The sequence below is a fragment of the Delphinus delphis genome, chromosome 13, assembly GCF_949987515.2.
Source record: "Delphinus delphis chromosome 13, mDelDel1.2, whole genome shotgun sequence".
NCBI lineage: Eukaryota > Metazoa > Chordata > Mammalia > Artiodactyla > Delphinidae > Delphinus > Delphinus delphis.
This window is the reverse complement of record NC_082695.1, coordinates 42,209,790-42,231,021: the sequence shown is the minus strand read 5'-3', so window position 1 is coordinate 42,231,021 and position 21,232 is coordinate 42,209,790. Positions and strand designations below refer to the sequence as shown.

Below are 21,232 nucleotides of genomic sequence, written 5' to 3'. Positions count from 1 at the left end.
CTATTAAAAAAGAAATGGAGGTGTGGTTTCTGGTAATGACAGAGTAGCTTAATTAATCATTACAAAATCAACATACAACTTTTTAAAAAGGCAACCACTTTAAAAAATGGGAAAAAGGTAACCAGAAACTAGAGAGAAGTCAACCCTTGAAATATGGTAACAACGATGGGTAAAATTTGTGAGTTTATGTCTTTTGGCCTGAAAGCACTCTCCAGCCTGTGCAGCCGTATTCTTGGTGTCAGAGGACAGATTTCAGTGTTGAAAGAGCACTTGGACAATTAGGGAAGATACACCAGAATGTAAGGCTCCACAGAGCAGTAATCCCTCAAATCTGCATATAAATCTGACCTAATCATTGACTGATGGAAGAACTACATATGCCCCAGGGGACACCCCAGCAGCCTAACAAAAACAGCAATAGGAAGGGGAAAGAACTGAGTGAATATTTCAGCTGCTACTCAACCTAAGAAAGACTAAGTTTGGAATTTAAGAACAGTCAAGTTAAACTAAAATGAAGTCTACTAAATTAAAAATCAGTCTTCAGGAACATAACTGAATCCAGAGTCAATAATTACTAGATATGTGAAAAAACAGAAAGTCATGAATGTTCTGAACACAATGAAAACTTATAAGACGTATGAAAAACTGGAAAATGGGACCTAGAGTTAAAAAAAAAAAAGTTGGCAGAAATGAGCCAAATGTTGCAATTAGCAGACAAAGATTTTTAAGGAAGCATACAAATATGCTGACAGATTTAAAGGAGCATAAAGATCAAAGAAAATAACAGAGCCTTGGTATATGCAGGAAAATATCAAAGTCTACTGCATATATAATTGGATTCATAAAAGGACAGGACAGATAATGGTATGAATATATATAATGATATGAATGAAAACTGACTTTGCATCAGAAACAATGGAGACCAGAAAACAATGGAATAACATCTTTAAGTCTTCACAGTAAAGAAGACTGGGTCAGCCTACAATTTCTAATTGGGAAAAAAAAAACCTTCCCTTCTAAAGGGAAGGTAAACAAAAATAGTTCTCAGGAAAAGGAAAACAGAAGAGTTGTCACCAGAATTACAGACCAAGAAATGCTATAGGAAGCTCTTTAGCTGAAGGGAAAAAATACCACTGAAAACGGAACTCTACAGAAAAAAAAGAAGAGCACTGGGAATGTTTTAAAGAAAAGAAAGAATATTTTAAGGAAAAAAAAAAAGGACTTTAAAGCTAAAATCATAACACTGTGGATACACACATACATTTATAATGCATGCTGATGTAACACATATGAAAATAAAAATATATAGCACAGAAGAAGAGAGTGAGGTAAATGGACTTATATTGTTGCAAAGTTCACATATTTTATGTGTGGTACTATATTAAGTCCAAATAGAGTATATACTAAAAATACATGTTATAGCATATTGTAATCCCTGTTGATCAAAAACAAAAAAATGCAGATATAGATAAGAAGCCAACAGAGGAATTAAAATGAAATATAAAATAATAATCACTTACCCTAAAAGACAAAAAACAAATGAATAAAATAGCAAAATATTAACCTAAAGAAACAACTGTTGAATTTCATAAGAAAAGCTCAACCTAGCTATATGTAATGTATAAAGGACACTCTTTAAATACAAAGACACATGTAGGTTGAAAAAAAGGAAGGAAAAAGATAGAATATGCAAACAGTAACAAAGCTGAAGTGTTTATATTCAGCAGATAAAATACACAGCAATACAAGAAATATTTTCAAATAAAGAAGGACATGTGGGGACTTCCCTGGTGGTCCAGTGGTTAAGACTCTGTGCTTCCACTACAGGGGGCCCGGGTTTCATCCCTGGTCCGGGAGCTAAGATCCTACATGCCACGCAGCATGGTCAAAAATTTTTTAAAAATAATAATAAAATAAATAAATAAAATTTCAAAAAATAATAAAAAAGGACATTTAATTATGATAAAAGGGCCAATTTATTAGAAAAACATAACAATTATAAATATGTGTATACCTAATAACAGAGCTTCAAATAATTAATGTAAAAACTGGCAGAACTAAAGGAAAAAATAAATCTATAAGCACAGTTGGAGATTTAATACCCACTCTCAGTAACTGATGGAACTAGTCCAAAAAAAGAAAGCCAGGAAATAGATACAAACACTACTAGCTACGTTCACCAGAATGGCACATACAAAAAACTACTCCCCCAAACTGAGTAATACATTTTTTCCAAGGGCATATGAGATATTCATCAAGTTTGACCACAATAAAGAGTCTCAAATTTAGTAAGATTGATATTTTACAGTGTATATTCTCTGATCAGGACAAAATTATGTTAGAAAAAAATGAATAAAATCTCTAGAGAAGCCCCAAGTATTTGTACTATTAAATAAAAGGAAAAGGAGAAAATATTTTGACATGAATAAAAATGAAAATGAAACACTATAATTGGCTGGATGCTAACTCAGTACTTAGGGGGTTTATAGTTTTAAATGAGAAGCAACTAAAACCCAAGGAAAAGAAAGGAATATTTTTTATAAGTCAATAAAATAGACAAAAGATGAACAGATAAAAACAATAAAATCGGGCTTCCCTGGTGGCACAGTGGTTAAGAATCCGCCTGCCAATGCAGGGGATACGGGTTCAAGCCCTGGTCAGGGAAGATCCCACATGCCGGTGAGCAACTAAGCCTGTGCACCACAACTACTGAGCCTGCGCTCTAGAGCCTGGGTGCCACAACTACTGAGCCCACGTGCCACAACTACTGAAGCCCATGTGCTTAGAGCCTGTGCTCCACAACAAGAGAAGCCACCGCAATGAGAAGCCTGTGCACCCCAACAAAGAGTAGTCCCTGCGTGCCGCAACAAGAGAAAGCCTGTGTGCAGCAACAAAGACCCAGTGCAGCCAAAATAAATTAATTAAAAAAAAAAGTAAAATCAAAAGTTAACTTTCTAAAAACACTAAACAAAACTGAAAGAAACATATCAATGAAAAGAGAGTATTACTACAAATCTTACAGATATTAAAAGGATAAGGGAATAAAATGAACAGCTATATGCCCGAAAAAGTCAACAACTAAGATAAAATACACAAAATCCTTTAAAAAAAAAAAAAAAAAAAGCATGATACTATGTTACCCTAAAGAATCTACAAATATTAAAAGGAAAAGAAAGTAGTAGCACAGTTTCATTTCAACAAATTTAAAAGTAAGATGAAATGTACAAAAACCTTAAAAAATGCAACTTTCTGAAATTGACATTAAGATGACAGAGAAAATCATTTATAGATGAAACTGACTTTCTTATCAAAACCTTCCCCCGGGGGACTTCCCTGGTGGTGCAGTGGATAACACTCCATGCTCCCAATGCACAGGGCCTGGGTTAGATCCCTGGTCAGGGAACTAGATCCCACATGCATGCCGCAACTAAGAGTTTGCATGACTCAACTAAGGAGCCCACAAGCCACAACTAAGGAGCCCACCTGCCGCAACTAAGGAGCCCACCTGCCGCAACTAAGACCCAGAGCAAACAAATAAATAAAAAAACAAAAAAACCCAAAACCTTCCCCCCAAAGAAAACAAAAGACCTATTTAGTTTCAAGGGTAAATTCATTCGTATATTTAAGGAAGAAATAATTTCTACTCAAAGGTTTAAAATAAAGGAGAGGGAAAAACATCATACAACACATTTTTGAGACCAGCATAACCACATACCAGAATCTGGCAAAGACACCATAAGAACAGAAAACTATACACCAGTATCCCTAAAGAACATACATATAAAACCCTTAAAATATTAATCAAATCAAATGCAGCAATATATAAAAAGGATAATAATACTTCAGGAATACTAACATTCAAACTATTTTTTTAAAAATCAGTGTAATTCAGAATACATTGTATTATTTAAAAAATGAATGACCATCTTAAATAGATGAAGAAAAAGTGCATGACAAAATCACTCAATTTAAAAATGGGCAAAATATTTGAACAGACATTTCACAAAAGGAGCTACACAAATGGCCAATAAGGACATGAAAATACACTCAGCATCTTGATCAACATGGGTTTGAACTGCACGGGTCCACTCATACACAGATTTTTTTCAGTAAATACACACAGTAGTAGATGATCTGGAGCTGGTTGAATCCGAGGATGCAGAACCACAGATATGCTGGGCAGACTATAGAGCTTGAGCATCTGCAATGGGTCCTAAAACCAATCCCACTGCAGATACTGAAGAATGAGGGTACAGCTAAATACCAACTACAATGGTTAAAACTTTTAAACTGCAGTTTATCAATTGTTAGCAAGGATATGGAACAAATTCTCATACTTTGCGGGTAGGACTGTAAATGGTACAACCACAAAGGAAAACAGTTTGGCAGTTTCTTATAAAGTTAAACATACACCTACTAAATGATTCAGCATTTTCATTCATATCTTTATGTAAGTAAAGGGAAAACTTATGTCCATACAAAGACTTGGATACAGGTGTTCCTAGCAGCTTTATTCATAATAGCCCAAAACTGGAAACAGCCCGCATGTCCACCAATGGATAAAGAGACAATTCAGTACAAACAAATGCAGTAGACCCATACAGTGGAATACTACTCAGCAATGAAAAGCAACAAATTACTAATACATGCAACAACACTGCAAGTATATCAAACACATTATGCTGAGCAAAGGAAACCAAACATAAGAATACAAATTATATGATTCTATTGATTTGAAACCCCAGGAAAGACAAATCTACAATGATAAGAAGCCAATCAGTGGCTGCCTAAGGTATAATAGGGGGACTGGCTGGGAAGTCTCACAAAGGAGGCTTCTGAGGTATTGAAAGTATTCTATGTATCTTGACTGAGGTACTGGGTACATGAATTTAGCCTTTTGTCAAAACTCACTGCACTGGAAGACAATGATGACTTCCTAGGTCACCATCTTCCAACATTTACTCCCCAAAACAATACAGAACAATGAAAACCACAGCCTCAGCATAACTTGAAGACAAAAAATACCCAAACTTCAAAACAAGAATAAGTGAAAAAGGAAAACAATTCCCAGTACATACTTTCTTGTCCTATTGCGACCAATTTCCCAACCCACTCACCCCCACCTCAAAGGCTTTGGGTAAAAGAAGACTGAATAAAAACTGCAGAAGAGAGACCAGAGAACTAGTGGCAGGCATAAGGATGAAATAATGGTTGTCCTGGTAGATTAAAGTATGGACTACATTCAATTAATTTCATCCAAACAAGAGATGACTAGGAAAACTTCAGAGAACAGACTGAAGGTGAGCATTTTAATATAAAAGTAGAACTACAACTAAAATATAGGTGGGGATGAGGAAGGAGGACTAATGTACAAATATTTATATATTGTGACAAATAATGCAACTAAAAATGGGAGAAGATACAGAAAAAAGAAAATAGAATATCCACACACTGATTTTTAAGTAATCAACTGGTAGAAATTAAAGAATATCAATCCAAGGACAAACATAAGACTGTAAAACTTCTAGAACAAAGCATAGAAGAAAATCTTTGAAACCTTGGGTTACACAAACATTTCTTAGACAAAACATGAAAAGCATAACCTATAAGAGAAAAAAACTAATGAACTAGATTTCAGCAAAATTAAAAATTTTTGCTCTGTGAAAGACACTGGTAAAAGAACGATAAAACACACCACAAAGAAAATACTTCCTAATCACTATGTGACAAAGGACTTGGATCTTGAATATATAATGAACTCTAAAAACTCAATCACAAGAAAAAAAACAACTCAAAGGAAAAATGTGCAAAAGATCTGAATACACACTTCACCAAAGAAGATAGTATAAGGATAGCAAATAAGCATAAGAACAGATGCTCAACATCTTAAGTCATTAGGAAAGTGCAAATTAAAATGACAATAATAACAACCACTATACACTTATTGGAATAGTAAAAATCAAAAGCATTGGCAATAACAAGTACTGACAGAGTTGGAGTGCAACTGGAACTCTCATCACTGCTGGTGGGAATGCAAAGTAAACAAAGTAAACAACTTTGGTAGTTTCTTAAATAGTAAAACACATACTTACCTAATGATCCAGCAATAATACTCTTAGATATTTACTACAGAGAAATCAAACCTATGGTCACATAAAAATCTGTATGTAAATGTTTATAGCAACTTTATATAGAATCATTAAAAAACTGGGAACATCCTAATGTCCATCAACAGGAAAACGGATAAACAAATTTACATTCAGACAATGAATGCTGCTCACCAGTACAAAAGAACAATCTTCTAATAATCAAAATGATGTAGATAAATCTCAAAAAAATGCTGAGTGAAAAAAGTCAAATGCAAAAGAGTAGATAATGTAATTTTCCATTTATGTAAAGTTCAAGAATGGACAAAAATGATCTATGGTGATGGACATAAGAAAAGTGGCTGCCAAAGGCAAGGGTTGGAAGTCATTGATATGAAAGGAGCATAGAGATGATGGATATGTTCAGCATCTTGGTCTGAATTATGATTACACAGGCATATGTTCGTCAAAATTCATTGAGCTCTATATTTAAGATTTGTGCACTTTACTGCTTATAAATTATACTCAATAAAGTACTGTTAGCTTTTTAAAAAGGCATCATTAAATTTATTTTATATAAGTATTATTCTGTCATCCCTTTCCTGTTTTTTAAAAAATATTAATTTCTTAAACCAGACCAAGTTTTAACTATTTAATTTCTTTACCTGAAGGATGCTGTTCCATTCTCTTTTATTTTGCTTTTCTGAATAGATGACTGAAGTGACAGAACTTTATTTCCTGGCAGGGTAATTTGCTTTAGAATGGAAGCTATAAAATCAAAAGAAGAAAGAAAAGGTAAAATTTTAAAAAAGCAATCACACTACATTAGGAAAAATTCAGGACAAGTTATTTTTAATGCATACAGAATAATCAAAGAAAATTTCAAGCTGCCCTAGAACTATGTTTAAATTCAAACATGACAATGAATTTATTCCCTGCACAAGAAATCATAAAATTAAGACCTCTCCCATTTCTTTTTATATGGTCCTCAAATTGGCTAGAGAATTACCAGCATTATAAAAATATTATGCAGAAAAGGTGACAGAAACATGTTAATAATATATCCTTTATATTGGTAGATTTAAAAAATACATAAAACCTCTTTTATTTGTAAGACTGACTTCCAAACGTAGGGAAAGAAGCACATTTTAAAAAGAAATAAGACAATAGCAAATTTTATAAGTTAAAAAAAGTACTTTATTTACTAGTAGATTGTTTTATCTAGTTACAAAACACCATGAGTGGTGCTTCTTTAATCTAAAACAACATACACCCTTAAAAAGTGGCTATGTACAAAGAATATAATAAAGTTATCTTTCAGTCTTCTCTCACAGGTCTCAACTTAAAAGAAATCTCTCTTCTCTTAACAGTGCAAAAGAAAAGTACGGAAACCCATCATGTTCCAAACCCAAGGGATGAGCCAGAGTCTACCTTGAGGAAACTGACTGGTAGGTACTGCAGTGCCCACTGTCACCTTCTGTCCAGATTTCTGGATGGTCAATGCTGAGGAATGGGAAAGTGTGGTCACTTGTTTTGCAAGGCCTCCTGAAGGCTGCTGGACTACCTGAAACAATGAGAATTATTAATACAGTCATTCAACTAGACCTGCTTTAGGAAAGAACAAGCTTTCAATTGTAACAATAGAACAAATGATTAGGCTCACCTAACTAAATATACCTTTATCGTAGCATCACAAGAAAGCCTACTTAAAATTTAAATTTGTATGTAGCAAAATTATCTTACTCAAAAGTGAAAAACATGACTATCTCACACTATAATTTTCAGAGTGTAATTCAAATTTATATTCTGCTAAATTTAAATCTCCAAATAGACCCTATTTTCATCTTTTAACTTAACACAGAAAATTTCAAACACATACAAAAGCAGAGGGAACAATAAAATGAAACCACCTATACCATTATTACCCAGCTTCAACTATGATTAATTCTTGACCAATTTTATTTCATCTATATCCTTACCCACTTCTCCCCACTCTCAATTATTTTAAAGCAAATCCCAGATATATCTTTTTATCCATAAATATTTCAAAATATACCTCTAGAAGATGATGACTTTCAATTGGTTGTTTTTTTAAAAGTATCTGAAAGATAACAATGCTACAGGCATTCTCCAAGATAACAGTTCAAGAAATCCAGAGGGTGAGGGTTGGGGATAAAGGAAGAGAAATTAAAGTAATAGCAGGGCCTTGTTTTTAGCTTCAAAGAAGAAAAAACAGAATAGCAGAGTTTCATTTTTTCACTTCAAAGAAAAAAAACAGTCACCATCTATTTGAGCCAGCTATTGAGAGCGAAATATTTGTAAGTCCTCAAACTCATATATGGCTAATATAAATGATCTAGGAGGTAGACTTCATAATGGAATTCTGGAGGTATAATTTATTCTATACTCTAATTTTTTGTAAATAAAATTGTCTAGTGCATATTACTAAACAAAAGTAACTTACAAGAAATCCAAAATGTCCCAATAAATAATCTTATAGGAACCAACGTTCCTAGAGAAAAAATACAAGTTGGAATAATTCAATTGCCATGATTCTATGAGAATAGACTCTTGAAAGAGAGAAACAACTCTTGAAAACAATGATATATTTCAGTTGAGATCATACTTATGTATTGTAAAGTCCTAGGAAACATATTTAAATTCCATAAAGTAATACACATTCAGAGTCCCATTTATGCATTCAGATTGAAACTCAAAAGAAAACAGAAACACTCCTAACAATTCTGGCATACCTCCCTATTGTTCATATTTTCTTCCTTGATATCTTTTATTTGGTATTCTTTTCAGTATTTTAATTACAAAAGATAGTAATAAAATGTTATTAGAAATTTGCTTATGAGTTAAGTCTTCATACCATTTTTGATGGGTACTCAAAAATATTAAAAAAAAAGTAACAGCCTAGAGACCAGCCCCTGAAGTGGAAGGAGGCTCTATGCCTCCTGGGGTCCTGCCAGGAGGGGTGGGGGCATGGAGGCCAGAAGACTCCAGCGTCAGCGTGTGGCCCTAGCACAGAACAAGCTGGGGAAGGCAAGCCTTGGTGTCTGCAGGAGGGCTCCCAGGCCAGGGATGTGTGTGGCTCAGTCTACAGCCCACTCCAGGGCAAGTTCATGCAGGGAGCAGGAGGCAAATGTGGCAACTGATTTAATAATCCTGGATACCCATCATTCCTCATCCTAATGAGGATGTACCAATGAGGATGTATGCTACCAAGTGCACCTAACACACTTGGGATCACATGTGCAGTATATTCCTGCACACTTGCTGAGCAAAATAAAATACAATGAGAAAGTATAAAACAGTTCAGTAGTCTTCTTTCAAAGAAAGTACCATTTTTAGACCACAATATTAGGTATCTTATGGACACTGAAATTAGACAGATGGAAATTGGCCCAAAGATGATACATCTGCTCCTACTTGGCAAGCAAAACAAAGAGCTATTATATTTTTAAAAACATGTCCTTTATTTACTTTCCCTGCAAGAAAACCACTAGAAAAGAAGAAGAGTAAATAGTACATACCTTAGCCTTTTCTCTTCACAAGTCAAGTTCTGATGTTTTACTAGGATGTTAATTTAATGTTCTATAGTTTATAGAAACTGCAGGTCTAGAGCTACACAATCTTCTTCAGGTGACAGCTATTTTTTTTACATTAATTATGATTTTTACACTAACTATGATCTGGAATATCTGACATGGAACTGTTCTTAAATTCCATAAGGAAAGGAAGCAAACAAACAAAAGTACAGATTAAACTAGTAGATGAAAACACCCTTCACACTCTGCTTTCTCTATATTTCGACCCCACCAACTCCTCTGTTCATAAATACACAGCAATCAAATACTTAGCTCTAAATAACTCAAGCAGTACATGCACACAAAGTTACTAAAGGGTAATACCTCCTCTAATTTTTATACAGTATTTAATATGTGATTACTGGCACATACTCACTGAGGTTGAGTTCTAGAAAACATAGGGCCCCAAATGAACAAAAACTGTAGTATAAAAAGTCAGGAAATAGGGAATCCCTGGTGGTCCAGTGGTTAGGACTCTGTGCTTTCACTGCCGAGGGCCTGGGTTCAATCCCTGGTCGGGGAACTAAGACCTCGCAAGCTGCGCAGCATGGCCCCCCCACCCCGCAAAAAAAAAGTCAGGAAATACATGTTAGTTGCCACTATTTCTTAGGAACAGCCAATGTGTGGTTCTTGTGCCACTACTCAAATTCTGGGACAAGCATACATCACTAAATACCACCATTTCTATATACCCACATGCAGCCTTAGAATCTTTCTTAACACAGAGGTCCAGTAAAATCCTATAATGAGAGTTGAAATGTATTTGCCATGCCCAATCTAGATTAAAATTCAACCTTGGCAACCTCAGAATATGCTGTTTTTTCAAAGGGCCTTCTAACCACTTTTTAAAATTTGCCCAAATGAATTCTTAATTATATTACCAGCTTTTATAGAAATCAGTAAATGCTGCTTCAAATCGAGAACCTATAAATTTCTGTTAAAAATTTAAATGTGCTTATTTGTATGATGATTTATATGAACTTTAACAACAAGCAAAACTAATCTGTGGGAGTCATTGCTTCTGGAGGTACACAGGTGGGGACTGACTGGGAAGGGACAAAAGGGAACTAACTGCAAGGTGATGGTAACACTCCATATCTTGAAAGGGTTTGAGTTACACAGAGGTAAGCATTGTCAAAACTTATCCAATGTTACATTTAAAATTTGTGCACATCACTGAATATAAATTTTAGTTAAAAGGAAGAAAAGAGTAAACAAATATTGATTGGTAGTTAATGATATGCATGCATTAAAATTAATGTTTAATTTTTTTAGGAAGAAACCTTTGAAATGTATCAAAAATTAAGATTGATGGGTGGATAAATCAAGTATAGTAACTGTAAATAGTGGAATCTAGGTGGTTGGTATATGGGTGTTCACTATAAACTTCAACTTTGCTATGTTTGGAAATTTTCATAATAAAACATTTTCTTGAATAAGGCAAAAATAAGACAACATACACACTGTAAATATTGTCTCTAAATAGTCTATTTTCCATAAATTCTAATGTATCCTCACCAAACTAAAACCTAAAAAAAATATATTCTTCAATTAAATTTAAATGAACTGGCATTAATCAACCTATATATTAAGACTACTATATGAACCCTGACTAAATTATAGTCCATGAAGATTTTTCGACGCAACTCCTGATTATATATGGAAAATAAAGGGTAGTAGGCCTTACTTGGATTCAGCCTCTTTACCAAATCTTTCATTAGTCCTATTTGACAATCAACAACTGAATTCTACCTCTCCTGTCACTCTTAACAGCATGCTAAGAAGAAAGAAAAAAAAGACAAACTGATTACTTAAGTCTGGATCGCAGTAGATCAGTCCAATATGAAACTGACAGTGAACTACTTGACCCAATAAAACAATAATCCTTGTTTTGTTTCCCACTCAATTTTAATTTCAATTTCTTTAACAAAAATAGTGGCCACCAGCACACTCAGAGACTGAAATTTATACCTTGAAAATGTTTCTCCTTCTTCAGTGAGAAGTGAAGTCAGAGACAATCAGCAGAGTTAAGCCTCACAGAGCATTTCATATAAAAATGTGTATTCTGAAATCCTTTAATGATTCCCTACTTCAAAATAATTAGGTACGAGACAAAAATATGATGCAACAACAACAAATTTTTTCTAATATTCTGGGTCAATTTATTTTAGGAGATCAGTTTTACTTCGATGAAACTGAAAATTACATTAATAATATACTGATAATTAGTTGTTTTTCTCTTATATCCACAAAACAGTAATAGTTGGAGAATGATTGTTGAACGTACTTGGCCACTTACTTATCAAATGTCTACAATTCTGTTAAGAAAGAAATGCAAGTAATAGTCACCTGGGGAAATATATATCTGAAATAAGGAAAATATATCTATGATAATACTACAACTTCCTGCCTATCTCCAAATAAAAAATTTTTTAAAAGATTTTACACACACACACACACACACACACACACACACACACGATTACTAAGAGTAACAGTATTCAGTTTACTCTCTAAAACTATACACCTTTTTTCTAAAAACAGAAACCCAGAATTTTGAATTTCCTTTCTCATTCATGAGTTTTGTTCACACATGTGGATTTGAGAAGCTTATTAATTTTTTGTGTTAAAATTAGTTATTAAAATTTATCAAAATTTAAAAAATGATGAGACATTAAAATTTAGCTCTTTTAAATTAAATTAACTTTTCTAATTACATTTAAACTGAATTACTATGACAACGTTTAATTTAAATTAAATTTAGCTTTTGCTCAATTATGTGTAAAATAATTTTTTCACCAATATCGTAAGGAAAATTTTAAGCATCAAAACTCCTGAAAGCTTCTACTTATTATCTATCCACCACTGGTAGATTCTAATCCAATTCATCCACTCTCTTTCATTAACTTTTTAAAAAAGGTAAAAATGTCAAGCTCTGCTTAGTTGTAGTATATAACATCCTATAATAGCTGCTATGCCAGAATTGGTAGACAACCAATAAGATTAATCATTTAAAAGAATTAGATTCTTAGATGAAATCCGGGAACTACTGGTTAGGTCCATATTTCAACAATTCAAGCATTTGAGGACCAAGATATACAAAGCACTATGTTGAACTACTGGTACAAAATGAAAAATTTACACCTAAAGAAAGTGTGAACAATCCTAGCTAATTTACTTGATGAGAACTTTAGCAGATCCCCAGAGGGTAACACATAAAAAAATCCATGAGATAGAAAAGATAACATGTGGTCATAAATCTAAATTATTTTTTAAAAATTGGGAGGAGGGTCTCTTTAATCTGGAATGAAAACATATACTTCATAAAATAATAACTGTACAAAATCTAAACCCTGCAATGGCAGATTAAGAGGATTCTCATACCTTGAAAGTGTGATATTTAAAACATCTTATCAAGAAGGCAGGAAACCTATACAACTCTTTAGGAAAACTGGACAAGCTAGAAAAAGATAAAGTATTAACAGGGATTTTTAAATTCATGATTATTAAAGGAAATAAATCACACAAATTTTATACCTAACATTGAAAAACACAGCCATACTTCTACTGTTCAGACCACTTTTGGAGATTGCATCCTGAGTTACATGGACCACAGATTTGAACTAGCATGGCAATTCTCGTATTTTAAATAATTATTTACCATATTTCTTACAAGCTGCATTGAATACTTTCTTATGTTTCTAGCACCTGGAGTGTTTTCCTCCTCACTTAGACAGACCTAGGATTAAACTGGACTATGGTTTATAATGAACTCACTGATGATATTCTTAAATTACTTGAGTAACACTAATTCAAACTTAAGTAACATTAATTTTCTAAATTAGCTGATTTGAAAGAATGTCCTAGTTCAATCCTCTCTGTGGCATTGCCATACAGAAAGAACAGCTTATGTTGTTTTGTGCCCCAGGTAAAAATTTGTTATAAAACAGATTACAATGCATCTTCAGTGTCTAGCTGCTCTGTTTCTGCCATTTTAAACAGGAAGATATGAATACTGACATCAAATTTGTTGACTAAAATTGAAACAAAGGCCAAACAAGAAAACAGAATTCACAAGGAAAATATATTCCCCATTCTTTTAAGAATGAAAGCAGGAAATTTAAAAATCCCTAAAATTTACCAGTGGATTTTGTTACATGTTTTTCTTGATTGAAACTGTTTCTAATGTATAACAAGGTAAGCCTATAAAATGTAAATGCTGTCAAGATGTTATTACCTGACAGTTTTCCATTTCAGGACCCTCTAGAAACCTAGAAGTTCTTGCCATAAGTGCCAGAATCTAATGGGAAAGACACTGGGTTCTAGGCTGAGATCTATTACTTGTTGAGTGCCAGTGGATAGGTCCCTTACAATTTCTGGGATTCTTAGTTTTCTCCCTGCCTTGTCTTCACCAAAATTATTTCAAAATCCATATTGCATACAAGACATGTTTTAAGACTCTATGTAGCTATAAAGTATTATTTCACTTAGGGGTGGATATGCTATAGATTTTCAATAAAGATTAGCATTTATTCAAGAATCAGCTATGACCCATAAAGAGGATTTCAATACTCTTAAGTGCTACCAAAAGAGACCTTTCACCAAGGCAATTACAGTTACAATGGTTCCCAAATCTGGCTACTCAGATCGATGTTTAAGAATCACTGCTTCTAAAGAAGGTTCGTCTCTGAGATTAAATGCAGACGCCCAAGAGAAACGCCACAAGGCAGGTACATTTCTCCACTTGAAAATCAGACTGCAGAGTAGGAAGGGATGAAAAAAGATCAACGCCCAGGAAACGATTATTACTTCCCACCTACCCAAGAGTTTTGACTGTTGTCCAAACTGATCTTTCCTCTTTCATTCTACACCTAAAGCTTGCCCTCTGCCTCAAAGACAATCATTCACAGATACTAATGTCTTCTCCTGATCACGTACACAAGGCTGGGAAGTTTACTTAGATTTTACTGTTCCAAAAAGCAGAAAAAACTAAAACAAAGAGATTCAAAACACAGCCTTTAACATGAAGGTTTTCAAAGAAGAACAAGGGCAATCACCAAAAATCAAAAGAACAGTTAGTTCTGTTACAATATAAGGTAGGGGAGAACTTTACTTAAAAAACACGATTTTTAATTAATTCACCATGTACTATCTTCCACAGGTTAACAATACTTTCAGTCTTCCGATAAAACATGTCTTGAGTGAAGTAAATCTAAACACCAACAGATAAACAGCTAAAATTTCAGGTTTCTTCCACCCAAGAACTTCCCAATCTATAGGGTTTAGGAAGAAACACAACTTCTTACTCATCTACTCCCCTCACTTTTGTCTTCCTTCAGCACATTTTTAAAAGAAATGTTACCATAATATCACCTATGTAATAACCTTACCAAAAATATTTAATCTGAATCTAGTCTTGAGGAAATGATTAGACAAAACAAAATAAAGGACACTCTGCAAAACAACTGGCCCAGGCACTTAAAATAGTACACCACAATGAACAACTACAAAAGGCTGAGAACTGTTCTAGATTAACGCAGCCTGAAAAAAAAAAAAAAAAAGACAAGTGTAATATGCAATTCTTTACTAGAAACATCAGGAAAAAAATTAGCTATTAAGGACATTGTCGGGACAACTGTAAATATTGTGCCAATATTAACTACCCATGTGTGATAATAAGTACGTTTGCAGTTATGCTAAAAAAAATCCTTTTCCTTAAGAGATACACAGTACTTAATGGCACAAAGTCAATTTCTGTAACCAACTCTTAAATGGTTCAGGAAAAAATTACGTGTGTGTTTGTGTATGTGAATAGAGGGGGGAGAGACAAAGCAAACATGGTACAACGTTAACAACTGGTCAACCCTGGTCAAGGGTACACAGGGGTTCATTTTACTAGTCTTGCCAGTTTTCTGAATGTCTGAAATTTTCAAAAGAAGAAATGGAGGAAGAAATGAAATGTTACTCACTAGTTGTTTGACTTTAACTGCCTGTGGAATGCTGGCTGGTTGTGTAAGCACGGGGCCTGGCTGTGCAAGTTTGATTTGGACTGGAGTGCCAATGACAGGCTTGTCAGATGTGGTCCCAGCAGAAGTAACAACAGGTTTCACAGACGGAAGACATACAGCTGCTGCTGAGGTTTCTCCAAAAGTTACTGAGGGGAGGGCCAGTGTCACTGCTGTCCCAGAGACAACTGGCTTTTCAGGCTGAAGTGAGACTGCTGTCACTGTGTTCTGCAGAGATGTCACTAGCGGTTTTGGAGTCTGAAGCACAACAGTTCCAGCTGTTGTTCCTCCTGGCACAGCAGCTGGACCCACAGAATGAAGTGTCACAACTCCAGTTTTTGCTCCCCCTGGAGCAAGTGGATTCAGAGTTTGCACTGACACAGTTCCAGATGTTGCTGCTTCAGAACCAATGATGGGCTTTTCAGGCTGGACTGAGGAAACTACTGTTGTCACCACAGGAGAAGGCGTTACTGTTGTGGTACAGGTAGCAATGACCACCTCGCTAGAAGTCTGCTGAACACACTGCTGAATAAAGCTCTGTGAGTTAGGCATCAGTTGTCTTAAGGCAATCACACTTTTCTAGAAACAGAGGACAAAAAAAACACTGATAACTAAAAACTGATAACTAAATAAATGAGCTCTAGTAAAACAGACTACTTTGTATGTCATATCTTTACAACATAAAATTAAAAGTATACCAACGTTTCAGTTGAGGAAATCTGTTATCAATCATTTACATTCTGTCAATATCCAGGATATAACTTAAAGCCCCGAAGTGCTTCATTTTTCAATTCATAATTATTATGTCTCAGTATTAAACTTATTTTATATACTTCAGTATCAAATTGGTATCAAATATTAATTTGGTAAAATAAAACACTGTATCCTACTTATTTGTATTTATCTAAACCCCATAATAGATCACCCATAACTTCAGTATTTACAAGTTTGTTTACAGGACAGCAGAATCTAAAATAAAAAGTTTTTGTTAAATAACTTCCAAACTTTGAGTAGAAACAGCCTTTACATCAAAATAAAATTAATAGAAAGAAGGTCAATTTCCTTAATTGAGCTAGAATATTTTCTGACTGGGTTTTAAGTTGGAGTCTACCTTTGTATCTTGCTAAAAAAATAAAAACAGCTTAACCTATAAAGAAGGTTCTGCCTTTTCATCCCTGGGGTTTTTATCTACTTTTGTTTTTGAGTAAGAAAACAAGATGAAAAAGGAGGTGGTTAGTAGGTTATCTTTCAGTGAATTCATGAGCTGTTTTGGAAGATTTCCTTGTTTTGATACTTAAATTCAGTCAGATTGCCTTTACTTAAGAAGCAAATGAGAACTATTGCTTCTCTTCCTTTTCCTTCTAGTTACTTCTTTTACTTAAATAGATTGAGAATATTTTAATCTGAAAGTTTTCAATTATATATATCTATAAATAGTATCAAAAGAAAGAAACAAAAAGTCTTTCACGCTCTTTTCCCAAACTTTAAAAATGGTAGAAAACAGGGGCTTCCCTGGTGGTGCAGTGGTTGAGAGTCCGCCTGCCGATGCAGGGGACACGGGTTCGTGCCCCGGTCTGGGAGGATCCCACATGCTGCGGAGAGCCTGGGCCCGTGAGCCATGGCTGCTGAGCCTGCGCGTCCGGAGCCTGTGCTCCACAACGGGAGAGGCCACAACAGTGAGAGGCCCACGTACCGCAAAAAAAAAAAAAAAAAAGGTAGAAAACAAGCTGCTTTGGAAATATATGAACAAATGAAGTGATTTGATTAATTAAATTTAAGCAAGAAGTCTAAGATGGGGGAGACCTGAGAAAAACACAACTGGAAAGAAATGTTAAAGTAATAAGACTTAAAGAGACAACAATAAAAACATGTATGCTAAATTATCTCTTGATCACCTGGCCAGAGTTAAGTCTAAATGCCGAATCCCTTATCCCTATGCAAAGTCCAACCTCCAGAGCTCTCAAGGATATGAAAAAACTATTCTCAAGAAAAAAACATAAGGCTTAATAATAGTCCTTAGAAAACTGATACAAAATGCAAGTACTTAATGGTAATATTTAGTAACTTCAAGGGAGTGTTACATAGCCAGTAGAGTCAGGCTAAATTCTAGACCTGTGTGTTTGATCAAAAGTTAAGTCAATTTAAACAATTTTCTCATCTCCAAAATGGAAAATACTATACCATCTAGCACCTATTGTCGAAAGACTGATATGAAAATTAAGTCCAAACAATGCAAATTATAAGTGAAGTAGCTAGCAAAGCACAGAACACATAGTAGGTACTTTCTTATTTCCCTCCTTCTCCCCCCCAGTGTCTCCAGTGAGTATGAAACATAGATACACTAAACAGAGTTGTCAGTGTCACGTAGAGCACCTACAGCTCACAGAACTTTTACATTGAAAGGGACCCAAGAAGAACTGCAGCTAACTTCTCAATCAAGAGGGTCACCCGAAAACAGGCCTCTAGTCATTTGATGTTCGGTACTGCACTGACCCTTCAACCTTCCCTTCCCAGATTAAGTCTTCCCTGGCTAAAACATTCTCAGTTTTTTAGCCACATTTTGTGTCACATGATTGGCATCTTCCTAATCAACATGGTCAGCCTCCTAGGGACAATTTCCAGTTATTTTAATAGCCTTCTGAAAATGTGGTGCCCCATCTCCTTTCCCACTCTTCTTTCATGAGGCATCAAAAAGAGTCTTCCTCTATGAAGTCTCTTTCATCTCCCATAGATAATTAAGCCAAATTTTTCTAAAGGCAACTCTTCGTTCCATTATTTCAAAATATATGGGATGAGTGTTTGGTTCACTAAAATCTCAGGTTTTTAATAACTTTATAAATTTCAATTCAATTCCTTTTCAGCTTCAAAATATCCAAAAGGAATATATTTTTTCAGCCTGCCAAACAAAGCTCTTGTTATCAAAGTTATTGTTCTCCATCAAAATCTATTTAATTCAATAAATCTTAGAGAAGAGTGTGTCTACTAACAATATAAATTAATTTTTAAAAATAATAGCTTCCTCCCTCCAAGAAAAATAATAATAATAGCTTTCCCACTAAATTTGGTACCATGTGGTTTACTACTTCTAAGAGAATAAGAGTCATCAGGACAAAGCAGAGACACTTTTTTTTAAAGTTAAGAATCTTTGAGAATACAAGCATCAAATAATATAATCATTAAGTTATGTTCATGAATGAGATGTTACTTCTGTTTTCTCAATGTGTTCCAATGCAAAGAATATGAATTATGAATGTGCTTTACAGATTACAACAGCCCTGAGAGATTTCTTCTACTGTTACTATCTTCACATTAAATTGCTGTCATATTGAAATATTCAGATTTTAAATTACCTTAAAGTAATCTAATTCAAACTATTTCTTCAAAGTAACACATAACTCTACCTTAAGGAAAGGAACTAGGTGAGGCTGAGGTGAAGACTTGAGTTCAACATACAGTTGTCTAGTAAATTCTTCTGCTTCAATTTTTGCATCCTGAGGAATGGAAGAAAGAAAACACTTTTAGGTCTACAAATATTTTACAAGAGGAAAAGTGTGTGGTTCATGATTGTAGATATAGCAAACTTTGAACAGTAATAAAGTCAAAGTCTATCATTAAATAGGGGCAGTTTTTTCATGTCCCCTACAAAATAAACATAGAGATGTTTTTTCATACAGAATACAATGAAGAGATTATTACTTTTTAAGATCCCAGTAAGCAAAGTGAGAGAAGAGCTGGCTGACTGGATAAGGTGATAGTACTACAGTCTGTTAAGAACAATTAAGAAGTAAAGACACAGGAGTCCTACACTTCTTAGGGTAGGAAATTGGAAGTTATTTGGTGTGGGGGCCTTGGATTTTTTTTGTTTTCTTTTCTCAATTTTTAAATTACTTTAACTGAGGTTAGACTGTATTTTATTATAAGGCCACAATAATAGATATGCTGTTGTTCCAAAGAACTTAGGAACCCTTCCGTACTGGTTTGGACTCTAAACACTGCAGGGGTCTATGAGGTCTAAATTATTTTCACATTAATACTAACCATTTTTTGCCTTTTTCACTGTGCTGAGATTTGCACTGATGGTACGAAAGCAACTGCTGGCAAGAAAGGCAATGATAAAAAATTTAAATAGTTGTCGTCATACTCTGCATTGCTACGCATGTGTGGTAAAAAAAAAAAATAGAGCCAGTTCCACTTTAAAATGTCCTTCACAGAACAGTAAAATTTAATTTTACTAAATCTTAACCCTTCAGCAGACATCTTTTAAAAATACTGTGTGCAAAATAATGGGAACCATACATACAGTAGACCAAAGTAAGATACTCAAGGAAAAGCACTTTGTGACTGAGTTGCTAGCTGAGCTAGCTGCTTTTTTTTCATTTACTGGAAAGAATATCAAACCAGCTGTGGTTATTCACATTGGGGTATTTTGAGAGACACTCTCTCAAAAAACAAACAAACGAACGAAGCCTGTCACTGTAAGGAAAACAACTGATGGTTTTTGTTGCTAATGATAAAAATCAGAGCTCTCAAGTCAAAATTAGAATTTTGGAAAATCTGTAACCACAATCCTGAGCTTGATCCTTGGAAAATTTGTAACCACAATCCTGAAGCTTCGGTACAGCTTCCCTGTACTGAAAAAATTTTCTGATGCGATTGTTAGATTACAAGTATGATTTTTTGATATCTTAATGAACAAATCTGTCAACATTTGGAAGATCTATACAACTCAGCGAACCAATTATTTTCCAGACAACCAAATGTGAGCTGTTACATTTGGGTGAAAGATCCATTCAGGGTACAAGACAAACCAGTGGACTCTAAAGAATATCCATAATGATCTGGAGAAAAGCTCTTAAAATACTTTTCCAACCACCTCTTTTCATGAGGCCAAATATTCTCCAAATACTAATAAGTTTTTATTTGACCAAGTAGTCAACCTTCTCTCCAAAGCTCTTTTTTAGGCTAAGTGAAGCAAGACTAGCAAACATAAAGTAATACAGTCGGCCCTTCATATCCCCATGTTTTGCATGAGCAGATTCAACCAACTAAGGACCGGTGTAGTACTATATTTACAATTCACAGTTGGTTGAATCCACAGATGCGGAACCCACAGATAGGGAGGGCCAACTATGGGACTTGACCATCCGTGGATTTTGGTATCCTCGGCCGGTCCTGGAACCAACCCCCATGGATACTGAGGGACGACTGTATAGACTAGATTTACTAGTCTAAGATTTATAATCATTAAAAAGCTTTCAATAAGCAAAAGCAAAGGTTATCCAAAAATGCACTTAAGATAAACCTCATTTAAAAATATTTATTTCTCATTTAAAACATGTTCTACGGCTGCTTACAGAGCTTTTATAGTCCCAACTTACCAAAAGTTGTTCCACCAACTTCTTCACATTCTGCCCCATCTCCGGGGACTGTGACCCGCTACACGCTAGTTTTATTAACATTGCGAGGAAGTTCTTACATTTCTTCACATTTTCTAGCATCGTCTAAATATAGAAGTATAAACAAACACTCACAAATGTTAGCTAGAAAA

At 34.6% G+C, this 21,232-nt stretch overlaps 1 protein-coding gene across 1 annotated transcript in view; it reads right to left on the bottom strand.

Annotated features, from left to right (window-relative positions):
- TAF4B (TATA-box binding protein associated factor 4b) overlaps positions 1 to 21,232 on the bottom strand; it is a 113,366-nt gene that overhangs the window by 73,411 nt on the left and 18,723 nt on the right. Inside the window, exons 5-9 of the mRNA XM_060028825.1 lie at positions 21,063 to 21,185; positions 19,086 to 19,175; positions 15,649 to 16,263; positions 7,518 to 7,650; positions 6,752 to 6,854 (exon numbers count right to left, since the gene is read on the bottom strand). Of these exons, the coding sequence (XP_059884808.1) occupies positions 6,752 to 6,854; positions 7,518 to 7,650; positions 15,649 to 16,263; positions 19,086 to 19,175; positions 21,063 to 21,185 (1,064 nt within the window). The remainder of the gene's footprint in view (positions 1 to 6,751; positions 6,855 to 7,517; positions 7,651 to 15,648; positions 16,264 to 19,085; positions 19,176 to 21,062; positions 21,186 to 21,232) is intronic.